Below are 27,527 nucleotides of genomic sequence, written 5' to 3' on the forward strand. Positions count from 1 at the left end.
CGGTTTATCTTTACTGTGAGGCTCTTTTTAAGTTTATTTACTGCATTTTTTTTTTTTACTTTGATTTGTGTTTTTGAATCCAGGGCACAATAGATTTGAGAGCAGTGCAGTTAACGAAACAAACTGAGTAAAACGAACACTTCAAATAATAAGAAAGAGTCAGAAACCTTTTTAAATTTTGAGCTTTTTATCCATGTTTTGTTTCAAAATAAAGATCACACATTGTTTAGAGACAATCTACAACTGGAGTTACAAAAAATAGTTGCCCAGGCAGAAAGCACACACAGCATCTGTTAACTATACACATTATGGTTACAAGTGTGCTCGCATAAAGAGATCATAGGAAATATACACAAGGCTGTTTAAATATACACCGCAGTGTTCCAAATCAAATGTTACAATCACTTACAAGTAGACAAAAGAATGGCAAATCTGTACACACCTTGCAACCAGGGCAATCTACGCATCACACACATACACACACACTCGTTACTATCTGCCCTGAAGCAAGGGAGGGACTATAAAAGATCTTAAAAAAAGAGGATGAGCAGATGTGGAAAAATGGCTGGTGAATGGCTAAAAGCATGTGCCCATGTTTGTCTTCTTTGTACATCTATGCCATTTTAATCCAAAGGGCTTCAAAACCAACAAAAAATCTGATATTACAATTTACAATATACAACAACTTATAACTCGAACAACAACCAAAAAGGTGAGAATTTACACTGAAATGCACAAGATTCTTTTTCCCCGTTTTCTTTTTTTCCTTCTTATACCAAAAAGGGCTGTAGAAGCAAGTCCACATTTACATTAGCCAAGGTTTACAAATGTACAATTATACAATTAGAAGTATGTATTCACTAATAGGGTAATTATAAGTAGATTGGACATCAAAAACCAGAAAAAAACTACAAAGATTTATATATATATTTATATATATGCAAAATTCTACACCAAGTATGCACTAAATATTTATAGAAGCAAGACCAAAAACGTCTCCCATGCTAAATGTCTGTGCCATGTCAGCAATAGAGTGTTAGCGTGTAATGTGTGCATTATGAAAGTGTGTGTTAGAAATGTGTAATAGCAATTAAGTGTTTATAGGCAGAAGCCTCCATGATTCAAACTGGGATCAAATCAAATATTCTTTCATGACATACATACAGGAACAGAAGATGAGGAGCCAGGTTTTAGCAGTAGTAAGAAAGGGACTGGGTAAAACAAGAAAACAAGAACAAGCTCACAAGGACCAGGATAGGTCACTCAGCACAAGTTAGAAAGGGTTTACAGTGATCCCAGACCATCACCTTTAATCCAGGTGTAGACACGGCCTTTTCAAAACAAGAAGAGTTTACATGATGCCGTTAGGGGGCGCGCAGAGCGGGCCCAGGTCAACTCCATTCTTCATGTAGTACTTCTCCAGCTTGGCCAGAATGTGCTTCCCGTATGTGTACTTTCTAAGGGTCGCAATGTGAGGCCGGATCTACACACAGAACAGGTCATTAAACATCAGTCCCATAATGCAAGGAGTGAGTATAAGTTTCGAACATGGCACACATGATGCTGTTAGAGACAACACTGATAAAACTACAGGAAAATGTATTAATATTCACCTTGTGCATTACGATCTTGCGCTGTGTTGGCTCAGCAACGTCAATCATTTTCTGCACAACATAGTTGGCATACTGGTCCTTCATCATGGTGTATAAGGCACTGTGAGGCCCATCTGCCATACTGCAGACTTCATCGATCAGCATGGCCCGCTCAGCCCGCAGCGAGTGTGTCACGCACTTCTCCACCACGTTACTACAGGGAGAAAGGTTTTAATGGCAGCTTTAACACCACACTGCCTGAATATATAATTACTCTACAAGCATTATGCAAATGATATACTGACAATACATGACAGTGCATGTTCCTTTTTACTTTTATAGTGAGTAAACAAATATTTAAGCCATAACATCTATATCACATGAAACACCAACAAATTAATAGTTGGTTATTTATTTTGGGGTGTGTTGGAACCTTTCACATCCAATACATTTATTGGCCAAGTCTCTAACATTGTCAATCTTTGATTTTCAGTGGATATTATTTTACAGCAGTTATACATCCACAATGTGGGAGATAGGTATCTCACTTGATAGAGAAAGTCAAGCATTCAGTAATATCACAAGAAGTTCATAAGATTATTGTAAATTTTGCTGAGCTAAAATTTATCAACAAACTTGTGAAGTCCATGTCTGCTCAACTGCATGCAGACATTACAACAAAAAGGGGACTTCAAAAATACAAAAGAGTTCTAAAACATGGGGCACTCAAATGGCTAAAACAGTCTAAAAGTGTTGGCTCATGTTTTTGACTTTTAGCAGAATCACTGACCAGGCATGGTTTGAGGGAGAAAAGGTCAAAAAGGACTTCTTCCTACTGTGATATACAATATCCAGGACTGATCCAGATCCATTTGGGATGGGGGAGGGTCTGTGTGAAAACCCAACACTGAAATGTCTATTCTGCAGTTGCTTTTTAATCACTTGTCAAGGGGCGTGTGGTGATTTGGCTCTCATAAGGGGCTGTGCATGGAGATTCACATAAGGGGAATTGAAAATGTCTAGATTGAAAAAAAATCTAGAAAATGCCATGTCAACACATTGGTTACATTAATGGCAGGATCAGTCTTTTCTTTTTATATCTATTAAAAAACCCATCCGTGTGAGTGTGTACACTTGTATGCAACATGGCCCTACTGTACCTAAAGATACTCTGCCTGTACATGTCAATAATTACTGCGCTCTAAGATTACCTGGCAAACTTGTGCTGGCTGAGTCCGAGAACGTTTCCTCTGATCTCGGAGACAATCTTGCTCTTGTCTTCTGCACGGCCATGCTCCAATACATGCTGAATTACATAGTTGCCATACTGATCCTACACACATGAACAAAAAAAACAGTAAATGAAATGACAGAGAAGTCAAAAACAAAGCTTTTTATGGGTCATCAGAGTCACGAATGGAGAGTGGAGATGAGGCATTGTTTTAGAAGCACAACAACTTTAGTAAGATAATGGTTAATCAGGTCCTAAAAGATAAAAATCTTCCTTACTTGGACCAGCTGCTCTGTGTGTTGGTGCAGTTCTTCCAGTATAGGCAGAGTCTGTTCAGGGAGACAGTGCTCCAAAATACGCTGGATCACCCGGCAGCCATAGGGGTGAGTGGACAGAGCAAACACCTGCATGACACACACACGGTAAATACATACACAGACAAACTGCCTTTCATCTGTAAGGACCCCTTTGATCACATTAAAGCACATCAAAGCAAAGCCCTTACCCACACAATGCACACACTCCTTTAGAGGTTTAATCTAACAGCTGACATTTAAGCATAGTCTGTGACCAGTTGCTATGGTGACATACCTGCCCTTTAAAAGCGTCGATGATGAACTGGAGAGCATGAGGCTGCACACACTCAATGCACTTCTGTACAACATGGTTACCGTTTTGATCCTTCACACACTTCAACACATGGCCATCCAGTTCTCGTACCATATCACTCTGCACACAACAAATACTTTTACCAAACAATACTGGAACACTTTGCATAGTCTCCATAAAAAGGTTTAGTTTTGCTGAGATGTGTCAGCATTACAAGATTGAAAGGTTCTAATTTGTTGACTAAAAGAAGGTTATTATACAACTAGAAATTATAAAAAATAATAAAGTTGTTAAGTGTTAAATTACAATATTTGTTAAACCTTTGGAGTCATATGGATGTGTTTAATGAAAGTTATATAGTAAGTGTATGAACTGGGTAAGTATGCACTCACAATGACTTGCTGTTCAGAAGGGATGAACTCCAGAGCCTTCTGGATCACCCTACAGCCATACATTTGCAGAGCCAAAGACAACACGTGACCACGGATCCGCTCAGCAAGTGCCAACTTCTGATCCAGACTGCCAAACTACACACACACAATAAAAACTGTTTAAAAAAGATTATTTCCACTAATAATTTTAGCAATTTAATTATTTAATGTTTACCTTTAAAGTCTGGGACCAGTGTTCCTTGGAGCAACATAAACTTTTTATGGACTGCTTAGTTTACTATAGAAAGCTTTTTACACTACTAAAAAACAGTGCTGTGTAAAGCTCTTACTGGAGAGATCTAACTATATGCATGTGAACACTTTTTAACCACCATATTTCACCCCTCACAGCCACATATTTCTTCCCTGTAAGTATGGGCCAAATTAGAACACAGCCTTTGCTTTGTTGACACAAAGCTCAGGTTCTGCCAGTAGTCCTGTTTACATGTATTATCATTAAAGTATGCTGCCTACATATAAATAAAGCCACATGCTAATTAAGTTGTTTACACCCTGCCTAAATTCAAAACCATGTCATGTACCACTAAATAAAAGGGTTATTTTGTTAGTTTAGTTGGGTGATGCTGGGAATACTGCTTAACAAAATGAAACCTTTGTAAGTGTCACTACACCCATATTACCTATCAGACAGCAATGTACATCAGCAAAAGGGGGAGACAGTCAGAAAAAGTGAACTGGGGGGTTATGTAATTCCAACAGACTCCAGCATCAGCATTAAAACTGACCTAATTGTAATGTAAATGTCATTAATGCAAACATTTACATAAACAGCATGCTGAAACGAACACAAGATTAATATTTTACATATCTGAGGTCAGTAATTTAACAGAAATTAAAAAGGCATTAATCACATGTCATTGAACCAAACATGTTATTTATTAAGACAATAAAGCTTGGTCTATATAATGGCAATTTTGGCCTCACCTCAAAGAACTTTTGGATGACATAATTCCCAAACACATCAACCATGAGCTGGTAGGCTGCTTGCAGAATCTCACTGAAGACCAACTGACGCTCTGCAGAGCTTGCTCTCTCCAACTTCAGCTGAATAAACCTAAACAAATACAAGCAATATTTTACATATACAGTCTTTGAGGACTTGATTATCTGGTAAGCAACAATCAAAAAAAAAAAAAAATCTGCCTATCATTTGCATACATTAAATGATGGAAGTTATTTTAACATCTCATGGTGTAAGACAGAAGAAAGCATAATATTTCAGTTAAGGAAATGTGCAGTCCAGAAAAAGCACTAATATAACCGATTTAATTAGGATTAAAATAATAAATACTTTGGTACCCATTACACACATCCCCATGTCAAACCAATCAAATTAATATAGATTCTACATATTACTACTTTGTAAAAGTAGAACATTACAATAATACTACCAGTTATAATATGAAGCAAGGCATATTGTTACCACATGGAATTATAGATGTTTAATGGTATGATCTATGCACTCAAGCGTTCTAATTACAAAAGAACAAATGAAAGAAAAGAATAAAAAGCAAAAGTAACTTATGTGTCACATGTATTAATGTATGGTACTAAGAGAAATGAATGGTTGCACAAGAGTTTAAGAGTGTATGATGGCATACCTGGAGCCATGCTGGTCCTGAGAGAACTCCATGACATGGCCTGCAATCTCCCGCAGCTGTAGGTTCGGGTAGCGATTGTTGCGGAAATCCTCGAGCAAACGACTGCGCCCAGACGGCATCACATCCGACATGCTGTAGCGGAGCCGTGATGGAAAGAGCTGGCTGCTGGGACTAAAAAGTGAAGAGCCAGTAGTGGCACTTCTGTACTTTGCCTCTGCTCCAGGAGCCGCTGAGATAAAACGGCCACTGCCATTGGTTAGCCCACCTGTGAGGGGTTACAGAATTCCATTTTTTTCTGGCAAGCAAAAATTACTTTTTGATATTCTAGTTTGAACAAAAATTAATTAGAATTGGATAAAAGTGCACACATACGTCGGAACGTACCAAGGTTGAGACTGCTGGAGGATCCATGGGTTGAAAGGGAGGGGGGAGGAGTAAGAGAGTGTGAGGGAGCCTGGTTGGGAAGTGGCATGCCAACAGGACCAGGAGAGGAGCTGAAACCAAGACCATTGTAGAACCCTCCATGACCAATAGGAGTAAGGCTGCTGGGGGTGCGCTTATATAGGTCAGAACTTCCTGTCAAAGAGTCCCGACGAGAAACACTGGCGCTAGAATTAGCCACTGCAGACAGACAAAGTAACAATTAATGCACTTCCCAAAAACAAACCTTGTTTCAACAGCTTCCTGACATTTAGTGAGAATGTTAGTAAAAATGTACAAAATCACATATGCTGCAGAAACGGGAGTTATTAAACAAGTTTCCTCTTGACAACCGGTCTCTATTTGAGCTTACTGCAGTCATTTGTGCTAACTAATCACCAAAGCCGATGGGTTCCCAAGACCCTTTGTTTACTTAGGAACAATACAAATTAGTTACACGTCATTATTTAAAACTGTAGAAATTTATTAAGGCAATTAATCCACTCAATACTAAAAGCCAACAGTGGATGTGGTTTCTTTCAAGCAAATGGCTAAACTAGAATATTAATGCAAATGTATCAGATGGCTCAAGTTAACACAGTACACTTCATAGGTACAACATGGTGTGACTTAACAAGGCCAAAGCCATGTGTAAGGCATGCTATTGCATTTTTCAGTACAGATCAAACTAAATAGTTTTTTGTCTGAATGGTCAAAAAAGAAAATATTAATGTGGTTATGAGACACATTTGCACAGATCCACCCCCCTCATAATGGTTTATATTTTAGCTTTACTCACACATACCAGCTGTACCAAAACCACCCAGTGTTGCTCCAAGTGTAGCACCAAGAGACGAAGATGGGTTACCATTGAATCCAAGGGAGGAGCTTCCTGGTTGGGCAGAGCCTTGGGAAAACAGGGATGAGCTCTGGGAAGAGGAGCTTGGAGAGCCACTCCCATAAAAGGAACTTCCACCCAGAGCTCCACCTCCATGCTGACCTGGAGCTTGTTGGGAACTTAACGCACGAAAAGCCCCATTGGCCCCGCCGCCAAGGCCTGCATTAGCCCCACTGGCAGAGGCAGCTGCCACTGTATGGAAAAACAAAATCTAAAATTACAAGAATGCAAAGATAAACTACTGTAGCTAATATGCAAGTGGGAGGTCTAATCATATTAAAAAATATATATATAGGCAATATACAGGGTGGGCCATTTATATGGATACACCTAAATAAAATGGGAATGGTTGGTGATATTAACTTCCTGTTTGTGGCACATTAGTATATGGGAGGGGGGAAACTTTTCAAGATGGGTGGTGACCATGGCGGCCATTTTGAAGTCGGCCATTTTGGATCCAACTTTAGTTTTTTCAATGGGAAGAGGGTCATGTGACATCAAACTTATTGAGAATTTCACAAGAAAAACAATGGTGTGCTTGGTTTTAACGTAACTTTATTCTTTCATGAGTTATTTACAAGCTTCTCTTTGTTTACAGCCATTGACATGTCGCAGAGGTTAACACGTGAGGAGCGGATAGAAATTGTGTTGATGTCTGGTGAACGCAGTACCCGGGTCATTGCAGCAGAGTTCAATGCAAGACACCCTACGAGATTACCCATCTCCCATGCTACAGTTAGCAAACTGCTTGCCAAGTTTCGTGAAACTGGTTCAGTGTTGGATTTGCCAAAATGTGGACACATGAAAACTGTCACTAATGAAGAAACATCAGTGGCTGTCCTAGCTTCATTCAGCAAGAGCCCACAGCGTAGCACTCGCCGCATGTCACTGGAGAGTGGCATCAGTCGAACATCCCTTCGGCGGATATTAGCTACTCACAAATGGCACCCTTACAAACTTCAGCTGCTGCAGCATCTCAACGAGGATGACCCAGATCGGCGCACTGAATTTGCAGAATGGGCAAAACAAAAATTGGAACAGGACCCTCAGTTTACACAGAACATTTTGTTCAGTGATGAGGCAAACTTTTATGTGAATGGTGAAGTTAACAAACAAAACCACCGCTATTGGTCTGACACTAACCCACATTGGATAGATCCCTCCAAGACTGTTGGAACACAAAAATTGATGGTATGGTGTGGTATATGGGGTACAAAGATAGTGGGGCCATTCTTCATCAATGGAAACCTCAAGGCCACTGGATATTTGAAATTGCTACATGATGATGTGTTTCCCTCTTTATGCACTGAAGCTGGCACGTTCCCTGAGTTTTTCCAGCAAGATGGTGCACCACCACATTATGGGTGTCAGGTCCGAGCATTCCTAGATGAACAGTTTCCTGGAAAGTGGATTGGTCGTCGTGGGCCAGTTGAATGGCCCCCAAGGTCTCCCGATCTGACCCCCTTAGACTTTTATCTTTGGGGTCATCTGAAGGCAATTGTCTATGCTGTGAAGATACGAGATGTGCAGCACCTGAAACTACGGATACTGGAAGCCTGTGCTAGCATTTCTTCTGCGGTGTTGCTATCAGTGTGTGAAGAGTGGAAGAAGAGGGTTGCATTGACAATCCAACACAATGGGCAGCACTTTGAACACATTTTATAAGTGGTCAGAAACTTGTAAATAACTCCAAGCACACCATTGTTTTTCTTGTGAAATTCTCAATAAGTTTGATGTGTCACATGACCCTCTTCCTATTGAAAAAAACTAAAGTTGGATCCAAAATGGCCGACTTCAAAATGGCCGCCATGGTCACCACCCATCTTGAAAAGTTTTCCCCCTCCCATAAACTAATGTGCCACAAACAGGAAGTTAATATCACCAACCATTCCCATTTTATTTAGGTGTATCCATATAAATGGCCCACCCTGTATATACAGTATATATACAGTATATATGTGGCTACATGCACCAAAACCTGAAAAGCATACCAGTAGGGCTGATGATGACTGAGGCAGGAGTCATGAGTCTGACAGGGCCACTGCGAGCTCCAGTATTCACCACCAGAGCTCCAGTCTGGTCATAGTATGCAGCTGGAGCAAGGACTGGGTACCCTGCAAGATGTGCAACGTTAGTGAAAGCAATTATGATTAAATGTAAACAACAAAACAGTAGAGAGCCCCCACTAAAAAAAACTTGCTTAATAACTGCCCATTTTGAATGACTGGGGCAAGACACAGTAGGCAAAAAGGGTGCTGTTCGACCAGCCAATAATTTTACATCAAAAATGTTTCTATAATTCCATGTTATATACACCTGGAATAATTGTTTACAGCCATTATATTCACATGTCCATTTGTAATTATTTCAAAGAGCACAGTCCTCTGCAATCCTATAGGCTGGTGTGTTTTAGCTTGATTCTTACAGTATGAATTTGTATGATTAAAAGATGCCAAAACTCAGAATTTTAACTCAGATAAACAAAGAATTAAGTGATGCTAGACATGATTATAACCTGGTTACAACCTCTAAATAAAAAGCCATGTAGTTTCTCACTTTAATTACAAAAAGGTATACTTGACAACTGATTTACTCTTCCTTTCTCAGTACAGGGAATGAAAAAAAACACTAGTCCTTTAATGCATAGGCTATGCTAAGAAGTGGTAGCAACTGTTATGCATTCCAAACACACAATACTATGCTAGTAATATGCAATGATGCAGATGGCTGGTAATTTAACATGAACTGAAACACATTTGCATAGTTAATGCCTGAAAATTGATTTAATGCATAAATACTCTTCTCTTGCACATTTGTCTGACACATTTCCACAAAAGTGAGTCTAGCACAAATAAGCCTCAAACGTCCTGGAGTAGTTGTGAGATCTTTTTGGGAACATTACTTACAGCATGTTACATAAAAATACTTTAAAGAAAAACTTAGCAGAGTGTCAGTAGAGAGTAGGTTTTTTATTAAGGGTTAAGGCTGCTAGAAAAGACAGTCCAGAGACTAACAAGTGCAAGTATTTATTTAGGTAATAAGAGAAATCTTACCAGGAACACCGGCTGCCAGACCTTGTCCAAACGCCAAGGCAGAGTTCACTGCTGCTGCAGCAACAAGCTGGTCTGTTTGTTGGCCAGGCTGACCTTGGCTGGGGGTCAAAGGTCGTTGGTTACCTCCAGTACGCATTACCTACAGACCACATATAGAGTTCAGCAAATGAAAAGAGCAGACAAGGAATGTGTAGATTCAATTGTTTTAAGAGGACAATACCGTCAGTAAATGTGTCTGCATACTCACCTGCTGTTGGTTCTGCTGAGTTTGTGCTGCTGGCTGCTGATTGGCAGAGTTGGAAGGTGCAGGGGCCTGCTGCTGAAACAGGTTAGCTGGATACACACCCCACGGAGTTACTCCGTAATACTGAGGGGGCATTACCGCTGGACCTGTTATACAAACACAGAAATAAATCTCATTACAAAAAACACATATAAAGTTAGACGGAGTCATGGGTATGCTGAAGATTTCTTATTATAATATACCGAGAGTTGCAGCAGCAGCAAGGCCAGCAGCATAAGGGTCTGTGCCAGGTGGGGCTGCACTGATAATGTAAGGGTTCGGCATAAATGCAGCAGGAGCCAGTCCTAAAATTCACATACAAATGTATACAATTTATAAAATGCCTTTAAACTTCAGCACTGCGTGACAATCATTCTAATTAGTGATGTCAACTAGACATATACACTCACCAATGTGTGGTTGCTGGGCTGCAGCAATGGCATACTGCTGCTGTTGTGCTGCTGTCAGCTGCTGCACAGCCAGAGCATTAGACCTCTGAAAGAGCTGAAAAATTTCAAAAGAAATTAAGTTGGTGTACTATTTTTATTCTACTCTATTATTCATACCATTAGATTTAAAATACGCTTTCAAAATATTTTACAACTGCCAAACCTATAAACATAATCCCAGTATAAACTAACATAACAGCTATTACAGGTGATCATATACAGTCAAGTGGAAAAATTAAGATTTGTCCAAAGCACATTGCCAGCAAACACTTAGACAAAGACAAGAACTTCTGCAATAAACATGTACTCTAATATCAACTGTAATAAGAGCTGCCACGATGACATTTTAGGATTGCTGGAAACTACACATCTTGCTGTCTTGCTCTTGGGCTAAACGCTCTAGGTCAGCCTGACCTGGCCATGTCGGCGATTGTTTTAAACATTCTCCACTTGTATATTATTCTGCAGGCAGTGGAATTGTTTTGAGATCTTTTTAAAATCCATTTCCAAACCCATGCATCTACAACCCTCCTTCTAAAGGGCTCAAGGAGCTCTTCGCATCTTGCCATGGTGATACCACTCACTTTAACAATTGAGAGCAAACCTTACTACAAATCTGAGGTTTAAATAAGACCGCCTTCTCCAAAACCCACTGTAACAATGTTCTTATCATTTGCATAGTGGATGTGGTGCACCTGATTCTAAAAAAAAAGTAAATATAAAAAGAAAAAATAAATATAGGTTGTCATCATTTTGAATTACACTGTACAAATAAAAAAACCTTTTCATTTTTATTTATTTATACTAGCTCCAATAATCTCTTAATATTTTTCAAATAAACAGCAAATGGCCAAATGTTTTAATGTTAGAAAAAAAGACAGGTTTTCATGGTGTCCTATTTTTCACATGTCTTGTCAGCTACCCTGTTAGTACTGCATCCCCACAACAGTCCATCCAGCCTTGTTTAAAACAACTTATAATATAAGCCATGTTTGACAACATGCTCTAATGATAGCTAGTTAGTTTGTTTTGGGAGATTTTTTGGTGTGAACCAGCTTGGGTATGATTCCAAAATACTTTGTTAGCCAACTGACTTTACTCTGGAGTAATCTCCAATGTAACCTAGTTATATTTTGAGAAGATTCTCCAAGCTGGTAGCTAACTTGCTTAACATGCTTGGTTAATTTCTGCAACAGCTAGCCCTAGCAGCTTTGTTAACATAACAGCTGTAAGTCTAGCTGACATTATTGTAGCACATGGGTCTTAAAACAACATTTTATGTTTTACATAAATCTGAGCTGCGGTTTAGCCTGTCTGAAAACAACTATTTACTTTCTTCAGTGCTCAAATATATTTGCACATACTAGAATCTCAGGTGCTTATAACAGGAAAGGTAGCCCATGGTGCTCATTTTTATTTTTACATAAAGATACCAATGCTTTTGCATGCTAGCAAATACACAGTAACCATACAGCAAGCAATGGTAATATTGCTGTCATCTAAAAGTTTGCCTAAAGCATAAGTAGTAATTTTCAAATATGCCTTTTAAATATGCTACAGAACATTTCAAGTAGAAAACAAAAAAGTATGTAAATAACATCCGAATAGAGCACAATGCTACCAACAGATTTTTACCAACAGAGTTTCAGATTCCCTAATAACACTGCATCACAGCTCTACTTAGATCATATCCTGTTTGTCTAAAAGGGTGAAGTTATCTGTGGCTATGGACCAGAAATTAAAGCATATAATTGAGGCATTGGGCAACATTTAATTGCGTAAACACGCATGCAGACAGTGCTGGAAATGTATTTACCTGCTGAGGAGAGTTGTAATCAAAAAGACCAACAGTAGCTGCTGTGGAGTCAAGAGGCAGCTGATTGCCAGAATAGTCAAACTGTAGAGTTTCCATGGAAACAGATTCCATATGATCAAGTGTTACATTTGGGGGCTCAAGATTTGAAAATTCTTCAGCAGGTTTTGGACCTGTTCCTCCTGCCATGTCAGCTCCACCCAACTCCATTTCAGGACCAGCAGGACAGTTACCAGGCGTCCGACTAAAACACACAAATAACGGTGTCATATAGAAAAAGTGGCACGAACAGAAACAAATAGGAATATGAATGTACAGTTCAAGTACAAGTTCCACTAACTGTACTAACAACTAATATATATATATATATATATATATATATATATATATATATATATATATATATATATAATGACAGATGTCACTGAATAAACCACAATATGCCATTTAAGACAAATAATGGGATTGGTTAAATCCACTATATTAGTTTTATCAGCTCATATTTGCTACAACACTGACTAAAATGATAATAATATATTGACAAAATTAAACCATTTTGACCAGTTTCACCATAATGCCAAACATTCTCAAGAAATACGCCTGAGAAGTTGACACACAATTTTTCTTAAAAAGTACAAAAGATCTCAGTTAACTGCTGTACTCCTGAAAAATCTAACATTTATGCTGGTCAGTAAACAACTGTTATCAAACCAGACTCTGGCACTTGGTTCCCAATAGAAAAAACATATGTCTAGTTTACTGTTACCAAAAGGGACTTTGCAGGGGGAAACTGCCCCGTCAGAACTGTATGAGCTCTACCTGAAGTCCTTTACATCCACATCCAGTCCATTTTGACTAGCCAATCCATTGGGGTTGTCCATGGGATCAGGCTCAGTTTCCTGCAGCTCTTTTCTTTCAGGGTCAAATGTGGTTTTGGGTTTTGGCTCTGCTCTCTTCTCAGAATCATTAGTCTCTGTATCTCTTGGACCCTAAAAAATAAGAGATGAATAAATATATACAACCACAATAAGTACAACTCTTAATTACATAGTCTTAAGTCTTGCACACTTACAAAGGCCACTTTATGCAGGCAAGAATCAAGTTTCTCAGCTGGGGATGAGCTCAGGACATATTCCACCATAGAAACACCTAGACCACCACTTTCAGAACGGGGAGAAAGTACAGAGCCTGCCTCACCAACACCATGAAAACCCTGACCTGGTCGGCGCTGCACCATAATTGGCTGGGACACTGAATGATCTAGCAATTAAGCAGAAAAAAAAAAAAAAAAAAAAAAAAAAAACCCACCATTAACAGTCTGAATGATAAGCATACATGGTCACAAAGACGTTCACTAATCCACATGCAATTTAATTACCAGAAGTACCCCAGGCACTGTCTCTCCACTGGTCCAGAAAGATCCCCTTTGGTCCGTCTTTTCCCGAATCATCAGACTCCCAGAATTTCTTTCCTGTGAGAAGCTGCTGTAAAAACAAACAATGAAAAAAAATTAAGTAAATAAATAAAATAATACATTGTGAGCATTTAGATGAAATTGTTAGTAGTGTAGATTCTAACCTCTCCCATAGCTCGTCCCTCAAGAGCAAGCGCCTGAAAGTCATGGTTGAGTTCATCCATTGATCGCACCTGGTTTACACACATATCAGTCTATTTTAAACAACATTACAAAAAGAAAGCATACTACTATACAAATAGAACTATATACACTTTCTGCAGCCATCTAAATATATTGGCCCCTCAATAGACCAACATTTCTTACAGACTGGACTGACGTGGCTGTTGTGTTATAAATGCGAGTTTGTTGATCTAACCTGGTTATCAGCATGTATATTATCTCCAGTAGGCCAACGGTGTTTGCCATTGTTGTAGCCAGGTTGTTCACCATGCTGCCGCTGAAAGAAGTAATCTACCATGGCATCATCTTGGGAACGCCCTGCCCCCTGTGCAGGGGGAGGGGCTTGTGGAGTAGGGCCAGGTTGAGGGGCGTGGCCCGCTGGACTAAGCACCACAGGCATGCTGGGTAATGGCCTGTCAGGGGGAGGCAGTCTGAGGTGGGGGCTGAACGAATCCTGCCAGAGCACAGCTTTCCTCTTTAACACACACGCTACGCTCATTCCACCAGAGCCTGCAAACCACAAATATACACACAATGTTACAAAACTAACAAAATACTGAAGATTCAATATCTATTTTATTAGAAAGCATGCCATAAATCCACTTTAATGTTAACAATAAAATGTAACTTAAAGGGCACGCTAAAGGTCAGAACATTTTCACTCAGCTCAGTAACTTCAACTGATAACTATAAATTATAATTTAGCCTCCCTGCAAAAAATGCCAAAGACGACAAGTTGCAAAAATGCATAACTGCAGTTTTAGAAAAGTTATTTTAAACTTTAGTTCAATTATTGTACACCTAATGCAAAACAAAAGCATTACAAATTGAATTTAGAGCAGGCAAATAAAAATTATAATGTAATATATAATAAAAAAATACTTAAGACGTTACTAAACTACATACAATATTCCAACATAAAAAGATAATGACATACAGGCCATGGCCCTGTCATTACAACTAGTTCCAAATTACAACTCCACTAAATTTTACTTTTACAACAAAGCAATTAACCAGTCTTTACTCAAATAAAATAACCTTTTTGGGCTGCACAACCAATGAATTTAAATAAAAACAGGCTTGTGGAACCAAAGTAAAACTCCTTTTAAATAATCGCAATTAGCTTAAATAATAATAAAGATGTGATCAAACTATTTTAAAAATGATGATTATGAAAATCTAGAAAATAGATCAAATAAATGAAACTAAATGAATGAAATGTTAATATTAATTGCCCAAATTTACAAATTAGATAATAATGGTAAGTCCATGCTGACATGCATACTGTGGGTCATTTAAAGCACTATTTAAAAAAACAAAATGTCAAAACACAATAATCCAACAGCAACAAATTATATACATCACTCAGTATAATTCCTGTTGGCTGTGGTATACCATTATATTTAAGAGCATGAGTGTAAAAATATTCTACTGTATAAGGTGCATAATGGGGACAACCGTAAGGAAGAAGGGTTGCTATGTTTGTAAGCAGTAAAGCTAATGGTGGACTTAGTGTTCACGCTTAGTGTTCGTGACATTATACACTTGCTTCAATCAAACTGAATAACAATTCTGTTTACAGTTCTGCCCTCCAGATGTTCCACTTTATTTAAAATAATAAAAACAATGAAATATAGGCCCCAGTAGAAATCTGTGATTCAGGGAGCATGGATGAAATCAAAGGTGTCAGAAACAAAAACACAGATGTGCAACTGGTGATTTTGGAAAGATTATGCCTTAATATCTAAACAAACATTGTTTTATTTAATCCAGTCTTCTTAATCTTAAATTAATTTAATCTTTCACCCTGTGCAGTAACTTAAAAACTGGTAAATGGCTTTCATCCTCACTCTCATAGACAATGGTAAAACCTGGAAAACAGACAAAACAATTTATCAACTGCTTTATACTGGGCAGAATCACCACGGGCCTGGCTCCACTGGGTAATGCTGGAAAAGCAGGAAGAGACTGGATAGGGCACCAATACATCACAGAGCTTTGGCCATCGCCCCCCACCCCCCCTTAGACTTAGCCAATCATGTCGGTGTAGAGGCCCGGTTAGCATATAGCAGCTCTAAGATTCGAGCCCGAATCTGAGTGGTGGTGGGCTAGAATGATAAACCACTGCATCACCCAAGTGCCTCAAACCCAAAATGAAAGAAAATAAGACACACAATTAAAGAACTGAATCCTCAAGCGTAAGTCAGTCAGTTATTATGTAAAAGCTAATGAAAATTAGGAAGAGTGAGTGAACATGGCTTTCCTTCAAAATCCATGTTTGCTTTATTTAAAACATTTTGACTTAACTTGCACAGAAGACATTTCAGTTAATGTTTGTGATCATTCTTGAAACTAGGAACGTAAATTAACTGGTTAACTGACAGTCATTGTTTGCTTAATGCTGTTAAAACCTGATGATCGATTCCAAATGAGAGCAAAGCTGCAGTTTGCGCAGCACAAAAACGTTTATTTGAATCACTCAACCATGATCCTCAGAACATGAAACATGAAAACGTAAAGGTTTAAATAATTAAATACATGAACAACAGAACTATTATGCATAAAAATCACAAACAGAGGTTGTTGTGTCAGTATGGAGTATGTACAGTGTATCACAAAAGTGAGTACACCCCTCACATTTCTGCAGATATTTAAGTATATCTTTTCATGGGACAACACTGACAAAATGACACTTTGACACAATGAAAAGTAGTCTGTGTGCAGCTTATATAACAGTGTAAATTTATTCTTCCCTCAAAATAACTCAATATACAGCCATTAATGTCTAAACCACCGGCAACAAAAGTGAGTACACCCCTAAGTGAAAGTTCCTGAAGTGTCAATATTTTGTGTGGCCACCATTATTTCCCAGAACTGCCTTAACTCTCCTGGGCATGGAGTTTACCAGAGCTTCACAGGTTGCCACTGGAATGCTTTTCCACTCCTCCATGACGACATCACGGAGCTGGCGGATATTCGAGACTTTGCGCTCCTCCACCTTCCGCTTGAGGATGCCCCAAAGATGTTCTATTGGGTTTAGGTCTAGAGACATGCTTGGCCAGTCCATCACCTTTACCCTCAGCCTCTTCAATAAAGCAGTGGTCGTCTTAGAGGTGTGTTTGGGGTCATTATCATGCTGGAACACTGCCCTGTGACCCAGTTTCCGGAGGGAGGGGATCATGCTCTGCTTCAGTATTTCACAGTACATATTGGAGTTCATGTGTCCCTCAATGAAATGTAACTCCCCAACACCTGCTGCACCCATGCAGCCCCAGACCATGGCATTCCCACCACCATGCTTGACTGTAGGCATGACACACTTATCTTTGTACTTCTCACCTGATTGCCGCCACACATGCTTGAGACCATCTGAACCAAACAAATTAATCTTGGTCTCATCAGACCATAGGACATGGTTCCAGTAATCCATGTCCTTTGTTGTTATGTCTTCAGCAAACTGTTTGCGGGCTTTCTTGTGTAGAGACTTCAGAAGAGGCTTCCTTCTGGGGTGACAGCCATGCAGACCAATTTGATGTAGTGTGCGGCGTATGGTCTGAGCACTGACAGGCTGACCCCCCACCTTTTCAATCTCTGCAGCAATGCTGACAGCACTCCTGCGCCTATCTTTCAAAGACAGCAGTTGGATGTGACGCTGAGCACGTGCACTCAGCTTCTTTGGACGACCAACGCGAGGTCTGTTCTGAGTGGACCCTGCTCTTTTAAAATGCTGGATGATCTTGGCCACTGTGCTGCAGCTCAGTTTCAGGGTGTTGGCAATCTTCTTGTAGCCTTGGCCATCTTCATGTAGCGCAACAATTCGTCTTTTAAGATCCTCAGAGAGTTCTTTGCCATGAGGTGCCATGTTGGAACTTTCAGTGACCAGTATGAGAGTGTGTGAGAGCTGTACTACTAAATTGAACACACCTGCTCCCTATGCACACCTGAGACCTAGTAACACTAACAAATCACATGACATTTTGGAGGGAAAATGACAAGCAGTGCTCAATTTGGACATTTAGGGGTGTAGTCTCTTAGGGGTGTACTCACTTTTGTTGCCGGTGGTTTAGACATTAATGGCTGTATATTGAGTTATTTTGAGGGAAGAATAAATTTACACTGTTATATAAGCTGCACACAGACTACTTTTCATTGTGTCAAAGTGTCATTTTGTCAGTGTTGTCCCATGAAAAGATATACTTAAATATCTGCAGAAATGTGAGGGGTGTACTCACTTTTGTGATACACTGTATCTGTATTGTTTAAGAATTTGAATATTTTGTACCATGCCCTAATATAAAGTTACAACTCTAGTTTATAATAGCTACAGACGTGTTGTAAGATATGCTTGTAATAAACCCCACACTGGGGTTGGTAGTAAACAGTTTATTTTGTAATTCAATCTAAAAATGCAGTCTCCCTTCACAGAACAAGATGAGGCTGTATAAAAACACCAGTCCTCTCTCGCTCCCCACTTAACATGAATACATTTCCCAAACAAAAAAATAAGTACTGGTATTCAAGTATGAATAGCAATTAATCATGTATTTGCCAATAGATCAGTTAAACTGGATTATTTCTTTTACATAATTTGCCTTTTGGGAGAGACTAAAACACCTGACAAATTATAACCACCCTACCACTAATTTCTATTTTAATTTAGATTTGATTTTTTATATTTTCTCTGTGAGTTTAATATCTGGTAACATTTATAAGCAGATCAACATCTCTTGAACGGTTCAGAAATGTTTGAGGCACTGGTACTAGTGTGTAGTACACTTTGTACAACTTGGTGTTAAACAGTCCACCTACCAGAATTTCCAGCCTGGAGTAACGGTCCTGTGGTCAGGATCAAACATACACAAATAAAAAGCTATTAGAAGTAATAATGTGTTGTAAAAGATAGACTGTAGACTAGATATACATCAAAACTATACCAACCAAGTGTTCAAAATACAGTGTACAGAAATGTGTATTGTATATGAAACACAAGCAACACTACAGCACCTAATAAATGCATACCAGCACTACCTACACTACCATGATACTCACAAGACACACTGACCAACATGTGTCACTAAAATTGTTTAACATCCAAACGTCTTAGTTCAAAGTTTAGTCCAGCTGCCTGGCCGCGCACTCCACATGCATAACTGACTGTCTGTGGAAGGGAAGGCTGGATGGTAATTCAGCTACATGCCACTGCAACCCCTTCTGTCCTATGTCTTCCTAAGCAGATATAGATGCAGGCATTTCTTGAATTACATAGGTTTGTTCAAATTTTCATTTTTTAATTATGCCAAGTTGTCTATACAGTTCTGACTTAATTTAGCTTGAAATCACTTGCTTCTCAGTCACTTGTCTTTGCAAAAAATTTTCAAAAAAAAAACTAGAACACAAATGTCCTACTCAAGCAAACACAGAACGACATTTTTCAATGCTCAAAAAATTACAACCATGCTTTAATGTAGCCAGCTCTAGCCTTGTACAAGGGTATTAAAGTTAGATGTCTGTACATAAAGGACAATGAACTGCATAGTTTACAAGCTTTAATCACTTGAGAGTTAAAACATGGGTGTATTGCTAGATATAACACAGACCTATCAACTGAAAATTCAATTCAATTCTTATGAGCAGGACACTGATGCTAAAATACATTAAAGCAAGACTAAGACAAAGGCATCAAAATGATAATTAGTACTAATGAAGTAGAGCATGTAGTGCCCATTTGTAACTCACTGAAGGTGCTTTATTGTTCAGGACCCTGAAATCAGTTTTTGTTTTTATCTCACCGCTTTAGTATATACAGTGAAATGAAAATGCAGGTAACGGCTTGGCATGTGATAATGTTGAGCATGGACTGTTAAGCTTTTCAGTGTACTGATGCATATAAACGATAGAATTTCATTGGAACTGCACTCAAGTACAAAGGTTTGGGAGGGGAAATCAAGCAACAGCTAGGTTTCATTATTTATCAATGTCAAGCATACTTCATTTTTCTGCAAAGAAAGCAAAGGTAAAGTCTGATGACTCGTGTTATTGAGAGCACATCACAATTACAGCTTCAGACTTCATTGGGTCACTATAAAATTAATTTCTATTCTACACAAGGAGAAAAAAGTAAATGTTCATAGCATTATTAACATGTTCACTAGCTAGATGGATGCATGTGCTTCAACATTCAGATAAATAAAGGGAAAAAAATTGTTTTGCTGCTCATTTCGTTTTAGATAGATTAAACAAGGATAGTGAAGCAATTTAAATGTATTCCTAAATGTTGTGTTTTATATATGCAATACTGATATTACTCATGGAAAGGAAACGAACACCTGTTAGGAAGTAATTAAAAGTCAGAACGCTATATGCTGTCAACTCTGGTATGCCACAATGCCTTTGCCACAAGCAACTGCAGGTTGCTAGTAAGAAATAAGTGCTTAAATGAGCTGTTATTCGGTATAATATGGCTGTTTTGTAAAGATTGTTAAAATAAAAACAAATGTAAAATCTTTATGTAAAATAATGCAATGGTTTCAGTGCTATGTTTGGATGCCGATTTTGTTCCAGCAGTGTCAGCACAGGTTCAACTACATTTAAAATTGTATTTTTGGTCAGAGCATTCTAAACTACAGACAATTTTAATTATATTCTATTATGCAATGCAGTTACGGACAGGAACGGAAGTTACTCCTTACACAAGGTTCAGCAGTTCACACAAGGTTATATCGAACACAGTCATGGACAATTTAGTATCTCCAATCCACCTCACTTGCATGTCTTTGGACTGTGGGAGGAAACCTGAGCCCCGGAGTAAACCCGCGCAAACACGGTAAGAACATACAAACTCCACACAGAAAGGACTCAGACTGCCCCACCTGGGGATCGAACCCAGAATCTTCTTTATGCAATGCAGTTACATAAAATTGTACAGAACCTTAGTGTGTTCTTGAAATAGGTCAACTATTATCATGACAATGTACTAAATGGTTGCTCTTAATAAAGTATCTACAACGGATCCAGACCACTTGAGCATTCAGACCACTTTTTGTGCACTTTGCTTTTAAATTGATAGAATTCCTTTTTCATTGATTTTGACTGTCTGCTATGGCACTCCAAATTGCGGTCAGGTGCATCTTTTTGCTTTAATTATTCTTTAAATGTGTCCACCTGTTGCAATTTAAATTGACATAGTCTGGTAAGGCACATTGGGTCTACAAGGGCCCAAAGTCTAATGAATTATCAGGACAAAAATCAGGCCATGAGGTCCAAGGACATCTGTGACCAAATTGTGGCAAGGCATAGATCAAGGCAAGGATATATAACAGTAAGGATTTAAATGTGTATTCTGGCCCACGGTGACTATTTTAAAACAAAAAAAAGGTTCTGAAACTGCTAATAATTTAATAATAATTTAGCTCAATCAAAATAGAATATGTATACACCCCAATTTGAAAGAGACTACTTTCACTGAGGCCATTCCGAATACAATTTCTATCTGATTGAATGAGGTGGGCAATCCTTTAAATAATTAATTAAAAAAAGAATAAACTTTAAATGACTTATGTGCCTCCGAATGTTGCAGGACATGACATCTTTGCCCTACCCCTTTTTTAATAATTGAAAGTGAAGTTCAATTTCCTGAGTCTGCCAATTTAAGAGCAACTGGGTGAGGGGAAAAAAACCCACCACCCCCCCCGACTGAAAACTCAGTTTACATACTGCGGCTACGTTTACTCTGACTGAACTCACATGATGCTCGTCGTCATGGCAACATGTAAGCTAAGTGTTATTCTACACATGCACGCCGCTTGGAACAGATTACTTGTAGCATGCATGTAAATGGAGATTTATCAGATTGTTAAGTAGAGTTTACTTACAAACTCCTCTGTCTTAATCTATAATCAGAACATATTTAAATAAAGAACGTCTTGGCATGTAAACACAGCCACTGACTAAATGTTACAGAATGAATTGTACATGAATTTCTTTACCGTTTTACTTTTATTATTTAAAAAGTTAACACAGCAACACTTTAGATATAAATCCCCCATTTGGGTTTTAAAAATGGTAATTATATCTGACATAAATCCAACATCTTAAACAAGTACCAGCCCTAATACACGTGCTTGGTGTTTGTAGTCATACCACAACTACTAACTGCCAAAAGTACAATTATTACATGTAAAGGTCGTTTTGCATGGTCGTATAACCGCCAAATAAGTTTATTTACTGCTGATAGTTGCTGCTAATAATTACTGCTAATAACTGCTAATGACCAGGTCCACCCTCTGGTGCACAAACTCTTTTAAAATGTTTCCATATTCCAGGTTAATAATGACCCAATGAATACATGTCCTGGATGAGGTCCCAGATGATGCCAATCTTTCACAGCATAACCAAACACCCAGAATTAAACATTAATAAACCTTTACATTAAAATTTAGATGGCCGACCAAAGTAGGTCCTCACTTTTATTCCTTAAAGAAAAAAAAAAGATCTTCTTTAAATGGAAGGGAACATCATCCCACCACAAAGAAAAATACTTTTTAGTTTTATTGTGGTAAATGGTGGCTTGACACCCAATTGCCTCCTTAATCTTTTGAAAGAACACGAAATAAAACGTTTTTTATCTTGGGATGAAGTAAGACACGATATACAGAATATGGAAACAAAAAGTAATCAAAACAGTAGCTAAGGTTAAGACAAAGCTTGATCAATGTAATCAGAGTAGAGTGACCCAAAGTGCAGATACACAAAAAGTTTCTGCTGTGCTCATTATGATTCAGCTTATTGTACTTCAACAAAAAACTTGAAATGTCTTAGAATGAATATGCTCCTATTAAAAACTTTTAGCAACAAGTCCTGAAGTACTGGCTACAATAGGTTACATGCTTATCATTGTTGTTTACAATGATTTTAATACCAAACTTTTAAGTAGTAATTGGTACCATTCAGATATTGGCATTGCCTTAGCGGTTTAACTCGCACAAAGGTGAGATGTGCTTTATGATAATCTGTGCACTGGGTTCAATATCATTGTCATGTCAGTCACATTTACCTACATTCACAGTCCAAAATGTCAATAAAATTTGATAAAATATGTTAATTCAATACTGATCATGCATTTATAGACCAGTATCAGCCTTGTACCAAGTATAAAACATTATTTTCTATGTTTACAGTTATAAAATTAGCTAGTTTTGAAAGAGCTTAAAAAAGTCGACATGCAAGACTAATCTGTACAATCATCAGTCAAACACAGACATGGTAAATCAACCTATTCGCTCAGCATTTGACCAAAATTTTGATTAGTGACAGATGAAAGGATATAAAGATGCTACTTTTATGTGGTTCAAATCATTGTTATAATCGTTATTAATAAGGTCAGAATTTTAACTAATATCAAATCTGATGCATTAAACCAACACTATCAGATCTGACAAGTCATATCAATGTAATCACCTTTGCTGTAAACTATAATATGACAACGTGTTTAGTGAAGGGTGAGTAACAGCTCATTTGCATATTTAATATTAGGTTATTAAGGCTAGGCATACCTTCAATGTTGGTATTCAGATGTATGAATGCAAATGCCAGGGTGCCAGGCCAACACAATGCAATCATGTTTCCTGTTGTGCATACCCAACGCCAGTTCTTACCTTACTATGGTTTTTGTAAAAGTCAATAAATCAGTAGGTGCTGATTCTACATTCAGCTGACAATTTTTTTGGCATAGGAAATGTGAAGCTGTGGACCATTTGTGGCCAAGCAAGAATTTAAAATGAACTGCTTTGCCATCACTGGCAGATGACATACAGCGACTACTGAACCTCTTGGTCTAGGTTCATTATTATGCAAAGAACTGCATCCCTTTAATGGACAGTGAGTAAAATGAAGTGTTTGTATTTATGTGTTGAGTAAGTTTCTAGCCTGAGCAACAGTAAAGTATAATAAACGTGAATAGTTAATTACATTACTTTTGTTATTTGTTTATTGGCAGTTTGAGAACTTATTACTGTAAGAGGCCTAAATGGTGCAAATGTAACTAAAACAAGAGAAAAGCGCTTTGAGCTTTATTTTTTCTCCCATATGCTCTGTGCGAGTGTTCTGAAGCCAGTTTCTCTAACAGAAAGATCGTTTAAAGATAGATTTACACGTAAGGAAAATCCACCGTGATGTGGTCTACTTGTATAAAAGTTATTTTTTATTGAAATTAGGAGACCCTGATATGTTGAGGGACTTTGCTCAGCAATAAATAATTGAAACCCCGGAAAACACCACCAAGAGCTGCACACACGCCTCCCGGAAGTGGACACCGAAACTATTGAAAGATTAAACATTAATTAAACACGTGTTCAAACTTTGTTAAGCAAAAAGCCCAGCGATGTTTAGAATAAGCATTAGACCAAACAGCGACAGTTACATGTCTTTGTAAGATCGCACCTAACAACTGTTGTTTGAAACAAAAGCACGGAAACCCTCAACTGAGGGACAAGGAACTTGAGTTTTCGGGTTACGTCCAAAAAAGCAATGTTTAAAAGAACAGAAAATAGTTTTCTACCAAACAATTGAGTATTATGATGTAAATAAGGAAAGGAACTAATGACCAGGGGTCTGATGCGATTTGGTGAACCAGTCTAATAATACACGGCCTGCTCGCTTTCCTCACCAGCACCGGATAAATAAACACAGCCGCGGTGGAAAACACAAACCGGAATGTTATATGTTTGATTAAATGGTACCTGTGTAAGCCTGGGTGGACTGTGTGCTATGCTACAGGTCCTCCTGCTGCTAACAAAAGGCCTGAGATGTCTGGACAGGAAGAGCAGCACAACAGTAGGAAAGAACCGGAGGGAGGAGGGGGAGACAAGACCGCCAAATATCAGTTAAAAAACAACGGTTACCGGCGCCATGTATAATAAATAACCGCGCTGGAGATCACCATCAGACATGGAGGAGCGACTGAATTTAAAATAAGCTTTTACTCACAGGTGGAGAATGCGGATGGTGACGGATTTCAGCCCCGGTTCGCTGCAGCTCCCTGGCTTTCACACCGACAACATGGCGGCTCGCTCCAAGCAGGCGCCCGCAGAGCATCATGGGTAAAGGAACGAAAAGGAACGTGCGCGAGACGGAGGGGAGTGTCGCGCGCAGTCCTTTGTTATGCGTGCACGAGCTTTGTCTCCTACTGCTATAGAAACGTTAGTTTCTCTAACAGCGTCTCTCTGCTCGGCTACAGTAAACACGTTGTTTTGGTCTTATATTATAAAAGAAACAACATATTCAGCTCTTAAGAAGTGTTCTATTATCTGAAGTGACTAGGGACCCCTCCCCCAATATCTACTGCCATGTTTACTCTCCTTTGTTATGATTGTTTTTCACAAGACAAAATGCATGTTAAGGTGAGTTAGTGTGAATGAGTAAATGTTTATTGCCTACAGTAGCATACAACAGTGAATAGATGAATGAACATGAAATGAAAGTACAAAAACACTACTGAAATAGGGGCCTGTCATGTGAAGAATGATAAAACAAAGGACAGACACAGTTTCACACTTTTTCATTATTGATAAAAGTTCCACCAATTTTTTGTAACGTTTTAGAGCCTATATTTATCAATAAATGTGATAGAACTAATAACACTGGATAAATTACCACAAATTAAATACTTATTTGAAAAACAGCAAATTTAGTCCAAAGCACCAAATTTGTGTTGTTAAATCAGCTAAAATCAAAATAAATCCACTGCAAATGTTATTTTAATGCAGATCAGTTGTGTGTGCTACTGCATGTAATTTTATCCACATTTAGTTGGCAGAAAGTACACAACACATTGTTTTAAACGCTTGTAATCTTGCAGAGTTAAGATGGAATTATAGTTTTGTTCAAGAATATAGGGTATTCAAGAAACCAGAAATATTATTTAATCACCAGAATTAAGACATTTAGCAATTAATCAATGACAGTGTCATTTACACTAGGTGTATTTAGCAAATTAGTGGAGGTTGGGCTCATTTTTGTTTTCCCACAAGTGTTGACTATTAACAAACTGAGTTGGCCAAGTAAGATAATACATTTTTTTTTTTTTTACATTTTCTGCATTTAGCAGACGCTCTTATCCAGAGTGACATACAGAAGTGCTTCCATAGTAAACATTTCATTTCTCAAGTTTTAGTAAACAACAGTCGAAGAACACAAATCTGCTTTTTTTTTTTTTTTGGAAATGGAAAAAAAAATGTTAGTAAATAAGTACAAGTCAGCTTAAGTGTTTAGTAAAAAGGTGAGTTTTTAATCGTTTTTTAAAGACAGCAAGAGACTCAGATGTTCGGACAGACAGAGGAAGTTCATTCCACCACTTGGGTGCTAGAACAGAGAAGAGCCTTGATGCTTGTCTTCCTTTAGTCCTGGGTGGAGGCTCAAGTCGAGCGAGACTAGTGGCTCGGAGGTTGCGTGGTACAGAGCGGGGTTTGATTAGACCTCGAAGGTAGCTTGGGGCTGGTCCATTTTTGGCTTTGTAGGCGAGCGTCAGTGTTTTAAACTGAATGCGTGCAGCTACAGGAAGCCAGTGAAGAGAACGCTGCAGTGGGGTGATGTGGCAGTGTTTGGGCTGGTTAAAAACCAGACGGGCAGCTGCATTTTGAATGAGCTGCAAGGGTTTAATAGTGGACATGGGAACTCCTGCCAGGAGGGAGTTGCAGTAGTCCAACCGTGAGATTACAAGTGATTGGACCAGAATCTGGGTAGCTTCCCTGGAGAGAAATGGTCGAATCTTCCTGATGTTGTACAGGAGGAACCGGCACGATCTTGTCATGTTGGCTATATAAGGAGAGAAGGTCAGCTGGTTATCCAGGACAACACCAAGGCTTTTTACCTTATCAGATGGTCTGATCTGGGAGTCATCAAGAGAGATGACTTGGTCCTGGGTTGGAGACTGATCTCTGGGAATGAGCAACATCTCTGTCTTGCTGGGATTAAGTTTTAGATGATGAGCTGACATCCATTGTGAGATATCTCGCAGACATGCTGAGATGCGAGCTGAGACTTGTGTGTCTGAAGGAGGAAAAGACAGAACGAGCTGAGTGTCATCTGCATAGGAGTGGTAGGAGAAGCCATGGAAGGCTATGACCTTACCCAGAGAGCGGGTGTAGATAGAGAAAAGAAGTGGGCCAAGTACAGAGCCCTGAGGTCATGAGGTCAGATTTGGTCTTACTGTTGCAAGGTGTATGATTATTGAACTATTTTTTATTTAAAAGGCACACTGTTTTACATGTCAACTGGTAAAACTTAATATGCAAATTAAAACAATAAAATATAAACTTAAAGGCACTGTAAATATAGACATATAGTGTAAAACAGAAAGTTATCAAATCAACACACCTTTTAGGACAAGAGTTTTTGATCTGTTGTGCAGTCATATTGTTACTATTGTATGAGGTAAAACCAATTGATATTTCAATAAATCTGCCCAGATCATCTGCAGATTCATTTTCATTCTT

At 38.6% G+C, this 27,527-nt stretch overlaps 1 protein-coding gene across 8 annotated transcripts; it reads right to left on the minus strand.

Moving 5' to 3' along the window:
- Positions 1-168: 168 nt before the first annotated feature.
- pum1 (pumilio RNA-binding family member 1) lies at positions 169-25,106 on the minus strand. Of its 8 annotated transcripts, none has more exons than XM_063013517.1 (22): positions 25,021-25,106; positions 14,234-14,547; positions 13,980-14,048; positions 13,780-13,882; positions 13,474-13,661; positions 13,221-13,390; positions 12,405-12,645; positions 10,550-10,643; positions 10,343-10,444; positions 10,104-10,246; positions 9,857-9,995; positions 8,795-8,917; positions 6,711-6,995; positions 5,870-6,106; positions 5,486-5,750; positions 4,809-4,938; positions 3,825-3,959; positions 3,415-3,552; positions 3,102-3,227; positions 2,804-2,925; positions 1,614-1,806; positions 169-1,483 (listed from the first exon to the last, which is right to left on the minus strand). In XM_063013517.1, exons 2-22 carry the CDS (start codon positions 14,534-14,536, stop codon positions 1,352-1,354), a joined length of 3,438 nt encoding a protein of 1,145 aa, XP_062869587.1. In that variant the 5' UTR covers positions 14,537-14,547; positions 25,021-25,106; the 3' UTR covers positions 169-1,351. The 8 variants fall into 8 exon arrangements, with proteins under 8 accessions (XP_062869587.1, XP_062869542.1, XP_062869559.1 ...); XM_063013472.1 differs by having other exon boundaries at positions 5,858-6,106; positions 6,705-6,995; XM_063013489.1 differs by having other exon boundaries at positions 5,858-6,106; positions 6,705-6,995; positions 13,474-13,652; positions 13,780-13,885.
- Positions 25,107-27,527: the final 2,421 nt, after the last annotated feature.

This window comes from Trichomycterus rosablanca, chromosome 2 (assembly GCF_030014385.1).
Source record: "Trichomycterus rosablanca isolate fTriRos1 chromosome 2, fTriRos1.hap1, whole genome shotgun sequence".
Taxonomy (NCBI): Eukaryota; Metazoa; Chordata; class Actinopteri; order Siluriformes; family Trichomycteridae; genus Trichomycterus; species Trichomycterus rosablanca.

Coding starts and splice junctions, on each gene's coding strand:
- pum1 (XM_063013454.1), bottom strand. CDS start 14,536: ATGAGCGTAGCGTGTGTGTTAAAGAGGAAAGCTGTGCTCTGGCAGGAT. Junction 13,391..13,473: donor GCCTGCATAAAGTGGCCTTT/GTAAGTGTGCAA, acceptor CTTATTTTTTAG/GGTCCAAGAGATACAGAGAC. Junction 10,644..12,404: donor ATTACAACTCTCCTCAGCAG/GTAAATACATTT, acceptor GAAATTTTTCAG/CTCTTTCAGAGGTCTAATGC.